Below are 6,944 nucleotides of genomic sequence, written 5' to 3' on the forward strand. Positions count from 1 at the left end.
TAGCCTATTGGACCAGTTTCCTCTTCACCCATCGTCTAGTTTGATTACTAAATATCCTGCTTTGATGTGAAGTGAAACAAATGTTCCACAAACAGCTGATCCTCAGACTGAGACAGTGACTGTGGTGTAATAATTCAGCAAACAGCTGCTTGAAATTGATGTCAGCAAAAGTAGATAGTGTTGCACAACATCCTTAAACAATGAAAAACGCATGGATAATGGAATATGTTGCCGTTCGTGATCAACTGTGTGAATGTGTATAATGTTCACCTATTAAAGGATGTTCGGCTGCTCGCCACACAGATAACAGGGTCACAGATTCACAGGTAAACAGCTTCTCTCTCTCTCTCGGCCTACCTGTCATTCCACTTGGGTGGCGCTACAGTGGGAGGGACAGAGAGATCTTCGGAGAATCCAATGAGCGTGCGGCAGATGATGAGCTTCTCCCCAAAGGCCTTGCCTCTGCGTGGAGGGACCGCGCCTGTCGTGGTGCGCTGGAACTTGGTGTGGGCCACTTAAAGCTGCTGCGCCGACCAGACGGCAACCCAACTTTCTCCGTGCAGAATCAGCGAGATGAAGAGCAGCGCCAGCCCGTCATCATGTGCTCCAGGCTCCCAGGGACCGCCTGCTTTCTGCGACTCATTGCACTCAGCATCCTTCTCTCGCACACCGCAGCTTATTTCGGGTCAGACGCCTTTCCATTTTCTTCCACCACAGACGGTACCATTTGCTTATAGAGAGGGATAGAAAGGCAAGAATATTAAATAGGCCTGGTGTTCCCTTTCCAAATTACGCACGCGTAATTACGCACACTCCATTTCAATGCTATGTCTACTAGCCTATTAATATTCTAGTTCATTGACAAACATTATGAACTGCCATGTTGACTTGGTGCAAAGTTGATAGTGTGACATGTGTGTAGCCTATTTTCCTTTAGATGCTGAGGCTCATTATTCAATTGTTTTGAATTGACGATTATTTACATATTAATATATTTTTAATTGTAAATTCTGTTTGAGTAATGCTAACATGTTTTAGGATCGATAAAATAATCATTTTGAGTTGGCTCTGTGGATGGTAGCCTATTCGGAAAATAACAGGCTCGTTTCAAATAATTTATTCAATAGACGAGGCCCATATTCTTATTTACAGATGATGATATCGTGGCATTCTGGCTATAGCTAGCTTTTCATTTCTTTGTGTTTATTATTGTTGATGACTATATTCACGCATATGAAAGGCCCCAAAGCTTAATATTTTGGACAATTTACTCTTATAAAATCATTAATTGCCCATCGTTAAAATGAATAATTACGCATATGTAACTGACCAGCTGCATCTTACAGTTGTCTTTCGTGTGCTTTCTTGACCAGGCTGACAGGTCGTGAACCCTTGGTCTTCTTACCAGGCCCATACTCCAATGACTCCCCAACAGGCAAGGCTCACCTGAAGCAATGCGAGCAGATGACTCTGACTCGGCGGCAGAAGAGACTGTGTCGGCGGGAGCCGGGTTTAGCTGAGACTCTGCGCGAGTCAGTGCGCCTGAGCCTTCTGGAGTGTCGCTATCAGTTTAGGAACGAGCGCTGGAACTGTAGCCTGGACGGCCGGGGAAGTCTCCTGAAAAGAGGTAAGCTAAGTGTGTGTGTGTGTGTGTGTGTGTGTGTGTGTGTGTGCGTGCGTGCGTGCGTGCGTGCGTGCGTGCGTGCGTGCGTGCGCGTGCGTGCGTGCGTGCGTGCGCGTGTGTGTGTGTATCTATCCCAGTCAGATAATGATGTGTTGATAGTGTAAATCATGGAATTAATAGAGAAGACCAAGAGCAAGAAAAAAAGGGGGGAAACCTTTAAATGGTTTTTCATATATATTTTTATATGGTCTACTTTCTACTTTTTTTTTTACAATTCCTCCCACAATAGATCTAACCCATTCCTTGGATTAGAACAATAGCCTTGTGCTTTACTGAAACCCTCTATACTTGAGATAAGCATGCGGTTTGGAAGCATGCCAGTTGATAGCTTACATATTATGAAAAAAGTTTAGACTCTAATAAATCATCATGTTGCCTACATGGCTCAAGTTCCTGCAGGTTCATCAGCACAGAAAGCGCTTCAGAATTTTCGAGTACTTATGCATATGGATATCAGCATGCGGGAAGAACATGAACAGGTCAGCATCGAAGTAATGAGGGACTAGAGAGCCAAGGAATCCGGTGCGGTGGGGAGCACAGCACACAGGCTACGTGGTTATTTTTATCTCGGGAAAGCGCCCATTCCCAGAGGAAAAGGGTGGTGTGATTACTCACTTTCATCTGGGAAAATCCTTCCTAGTCAAAATAATAATTAATTGGATCAAAATATACCCTGGTGATAGCTCTGGGGTAAGCAAATAACAGTGCAAAACCAAAAAGGAAAGGTCGGAGAGAGAATCATGACACAACTTTGTAATTCTGAAATTCATTAAGTCATGATGTTGTTGTTGCGAGGCCTCTGTTACATTATCAGGGGCTTGAAACAACTAATATTAATCCAATTATTATAAACGTTTACTGACAACATTGAAAACACTGTCTTGTCTTGTCATGTTTTGTCTACCCTGAGCACGCGCACACACACACACACACACACACACACACACACACACACACACACACACACACACACACACACACACACACACACACACACACACACACACACACACACACACACACACACACACACACACAAAGTCAAAGTCCAATCAATGTCTCATTGAAATGGTGTAATAAAGCATTGAATCTTTGAATGTTGAATCAGAAACGTTTTCAGTCATTGGATCCAGAGCCTTTTTTTACGGCTTTGCTCAAAACAAACCTACAGCCTAAAAAGCCTTATTATTAATTCTTTCCCAGGGTTTAAGGAGACTGCTTTCCTACTGGCAGTGTCCTCAGCTGCGTTGTCTCACGCTCTGGCCAAGGCCTGCAGCTCGGGCCGGATGGAGAGGTGCACGTGTGACGACTCCCCTGGACTGCAGCATCGGGAAGCGTGGCAGTGGGGGGTCTGTGGTGACAACCTGAAATACAGCACCAAGTTCCTCAAGAAGTTCCTGGGGCAGAAGAGGGTCAGCAAGGACCTGAGGGCACAGATTGATGGCCACAACATCAACGTTGGAGTCCGGGTGAGTGTGGGATGAATGCAAACAAAAGTCTGCAGCAGTGGTTCTCAAAGTGGGGTCCGGGGACCTCCCCCAGAGGTTCTTGAGGGGGTTCCACGGGGCCCCAAGAAAGATTATTTTATATAGCATTAGCATCAAAATCTGTTTAATCACTTTAACCGTATACATCAGCTATTTGAAAATAGCTAGATCTGCTATTTATATGTATCGAACAATCTTGAAAGTCTTTTCAATCCCTATTCAGAAGCGGGTCCATGGACAAAATCTGTCCAGTGAATACATGTTAATTTGGGCATCCTTGACAAGAAGGTTGAGAACCACATGGTCTATAAATGTGAAATTTTACAGTAGCTGGAGCCTCATGTTCTGCGCATGTATGTATGTACTTTCACGTCACCTCCCAAGCCCAAGGCATCATAAACACAGGCCGCACCAGGGCGCTACTTAGCTCAATTAGTTAGGCTACAATTTTACTCTACAATTATGCCTCTGTCACACTCTTTGCACTGTGAAGGGGAAATAGCATAGTTATCCTCACCTGCATATTTTGCCCAGTGCCAGCCAGATCGACTCCCCCATTACGCTCCCTCAGTCATTGGCCTTGGTGCGTATACAGAAGCGGTGGGTGAGGCGGCGCAACAGTCAGGGAGACAAGGCGACTGTGAGACGGTGGGAGCCAGGTGTTCTCAGGCATGATAAAGCTTGCTGTGCAGGCCTACACAAAATTAAAGGTCTCACGTCAGGGAGAACGATTATAACTGTGGCCTCTTTTAATATACGAGCGAGCATTTTTTCCACCTACGGGATCACTGCGCTGCAGTGATAAATCCACATAATGTTCATAACCACTACTGTGGAGCTTCAAAATAGCAGGCCCTGGGGCTCTCCCCCTGTACCCCACACCTGAGGAGGCAGAGACTGGAAGAGGAGAAACAGAGGAAAAGAAAACAAAAACAAAAGCAGGATGAACTAAAAGGCAACCATCTTATCTGATCTTTGCCGAGTTAAACGTTTTCCTCGCCTTGCATCGCTGTGGCCCACAGTAGAGACCAGGAGACTTCGTGTTAACAAAAAAACGAAGCCCTCCCCCCCAGGGGGTTCATACCTGCAAAAAAGGGCGGAATTGAGCAGAACTCTTCAACCCAAAAGTACGCCCTGGGCCCCTCCTCCCACCACACCAACCCAACCCCCCCCCCCCCCCCCCCCCCATGCCATAATGACCTGTGTATGGCCTCACAAGTCAGGAGCTCTCTGGCTCGCTGATTGAGCCCTCGTCACCAACCATCACACTCTGAACTATTAACTGAGAAACAAGGGGGACCATCGCCCATTGGCACTTTTCTTTCTTAAATACTTATCGATGGTTCTTCCGTGATCAGGCTTGCACAGAGAACAGGGTGGAGAGATTCCTCTGTCTGTGCTGTTTTGTCACCTGTGCCTCGGGCTTCAGAGAGGGGAGACAGGAGAGAACCAGACAGAAAGAGCTAGTTTCAACACATTGAGAAAAACTACTCCGCAGGCGTTGTCCAAGTGAGCGATGTTAGGTAAATGAAATATGACATGATGAGCAGTCCCCCGCAATCCATTACCTGAAACATTTACAATGAGCCACTTGCTAACCACCAACCATCCACCCTTAACTCCCTACCCTGCAAGACCCCCCCCCCCCTCCCCCCTCCCCCTTGCAGGAAACAGGTTCACTCGGCTTAGATAGGCCCCCGAGATAAGAGGCCAAGGCAATGAATCAGACTGAGGAACCTGACATTTCTTCCCCTGTTCCCCTCGCGTCTTTTTTTCTCCACTCTCAGGCGGTGAAGAGCGGGCTGAAGACCACCTGCAAGTGTCACGGCGTCTCCGGCTCCTGTGCCGTGCGGACTTGCTGGAAGCAGCTGTCCCCCTTCCACGACACCGGGCGGCTGCTGAAGTTCCGCTACGACAACGCAGTGCGTGTGCTGAGTGTCACCAACGCGGCCACCGGCGAGACAGAGCTGGCGGGGTCCCGGCGACATGGCCAGAACCTTCGCACTACGGACCTGGTCTTCCTGGAGGACTCCCCGAGCTTCTGCAGGCCCTCCCGTTATTCCCCGGGCACAGCCGGCCGAACGTGCGCCAAGGACACCAGCTGCCACAGTCTCTGCTGTGGACGCGGCTACAACACTGCCATGCGCCTCACCAAAGTCTCTTGCCACTGCCAGGTGCGCTGGTGCTGCCACGTGGAGTGTCAGACCTGTGCCACCGAGGAGGAGGTCTACACCTGCAAGAAAACCTAAGAGAGTCAGGGGGCACACGTGAATGACTAGATGAAAGAAGAACTATATGTAGGGAGGAATGTAAGGACTTGCAAAGGTTGTTAGAAAAGGACATTCCTTTAATAAGTGAATGAATTTGAGAGAGGAATTTGATCATCTTATTCCACACTAGTGCTGCCCTGTAACATGTTGAGGTGGCTGAACTGCAATCACTTATAGACATTACTCTGACGGATTTCACATTTTAGGCATGTCTTTACAGATGCCATTCCACAATCCAATTTTGGGAAGCGTTATTTTGGGGATCACATAAAATCCCAATGGTTTTAATGTTTCACCAAACGTTCAAGTCGCTTGGGTGAGGAATGTTTCAAAACCACTCTCCCCTCTTTTCTGAATGCACTGGGGGGGATACCTCACTTGTGGGAAAGAGTGTAAAGGTTGCCCTCTGGGATGAGCTCTTAAACAGGTACTGGACAGGACTGGATATCTCCAGCATTATATATGTCAATCTGTGGGGGAGCTCTGACAGTAACTTTGATGCGTTGTCATTTCATTGGTTCTTTCCATTTGTCTATTTATTGTATCTATTATGATATCTGTCTAACTGCTGCTTTATACTTTTAAAGTTCTTGAAATTGAGTGTCTTGCCTTGTAAGGTTAAAAGGGCCTTAAAGGAATCTGGAACATCTCCCTGTCTGTCTTTCTGTCTGCTGTGTTTTTCTGCTGTGGAGCCAGCATATGGGTGCATTTATTTGTATAAAAAGCACTTAAGATGGTCTTAATTATTAAGCTTAGAGGTTAGAAAAATACTTTCTAATACCTTTTTTTAATGTCTTCATAAAATCACTGGAAGCAACAAGACAAATTGCTGATGTCGCTGATATGCATGGTAGCCACAAGCATGAGCAGGGTTATTGTGAAAAGAAACAACCTGGATTTCAGTTGCTCTTATGGAAATGTTTATGGAAATCTCTGCATGTAGCCTAATGTGTTCTCAATAGAGTAAAGGGAAATATAAAGGGAATGTATTAACAGTGTGGCAAACACCAAACATTTTAAAAGAAAAAGAAAGAAAAAAAGGTTTATTGCTGGACATAGCAACCCTCTACTCTTAGTCCTTTTGAAGATTTTTAAAGAGGCATGTATGCTTTCATGTCCAGAATGGCTCAACCAAACCATATGCTCTTAAAAGTCTAATTTAGGCACATCTTTGTTCTAAAATGCCTAAAATGGGCCAGCCAATCTTGTTACTATAGTAATTTTCCCAATCACCCATCAGAGAAAATGATAGTATTTACTGCATGAGTGCAGGTCAAAGGTGCATGTCTGCCCCAAGGGCTTTATTCTATGGGCCATTTGATGTTTCCTTTGAATGATACTGAGTTAGTGTAATATGACTAGAACTCATATCAGGGCTCCAATCATGTGACAATGTGGAATCTTATTTTTCTACCTCACATCGTCGTTGGGCAATTATCAAGGATTTTTTTAGTTATTTCCTGTGCAAATAGCTGTACTTTGCATCAGTCATACAAGTTCACA

At 45.8% G+C, this 6,944-nt stretch overlaps 1 protein-coding gene across 1 annotated transcript; it reads left to right on the plus strand.

Moving 5' to 3' along the window:
- Nucleotides 1-599: 599 nt before the first annotated feature.
- wnt9b (wingless-type MMTV integration site family, member 9B) lies at nucleotides 600-5,420 on the plus strand (the record flags this gene model as incomplete). Its single annotated transcript, XM_080724726.1, has 4 exons — nucleotides 600-685; nucleotides 1,374-1,627; nucleotides 2,888-3,153; nucleotides 4,959-5,420. 4 exons carry the CDS (start codon nucleotides 600-602, stop codon nucleotides 5,418-5,420), a joined length of 1,068 nt encoding a protein of 355 aa, XP_080580852.1.
- Nucleotides 5,421-6,944: the final 1,524 nt, after the last annotated feature.

Source organism: Nannobrachium achirus (assembly GCF_963921795.1).
Source record: "Nannobrachium achirus genome assembly, chromosome: 4".
Classification (NCBI taxonomy): domain Eukaryota; kingdom Metazoa; phylum Chordata; class Actinopteri; order Myctophiformes; family Myctophidae; genus Nannobrachium; species Nannobrachium achirus.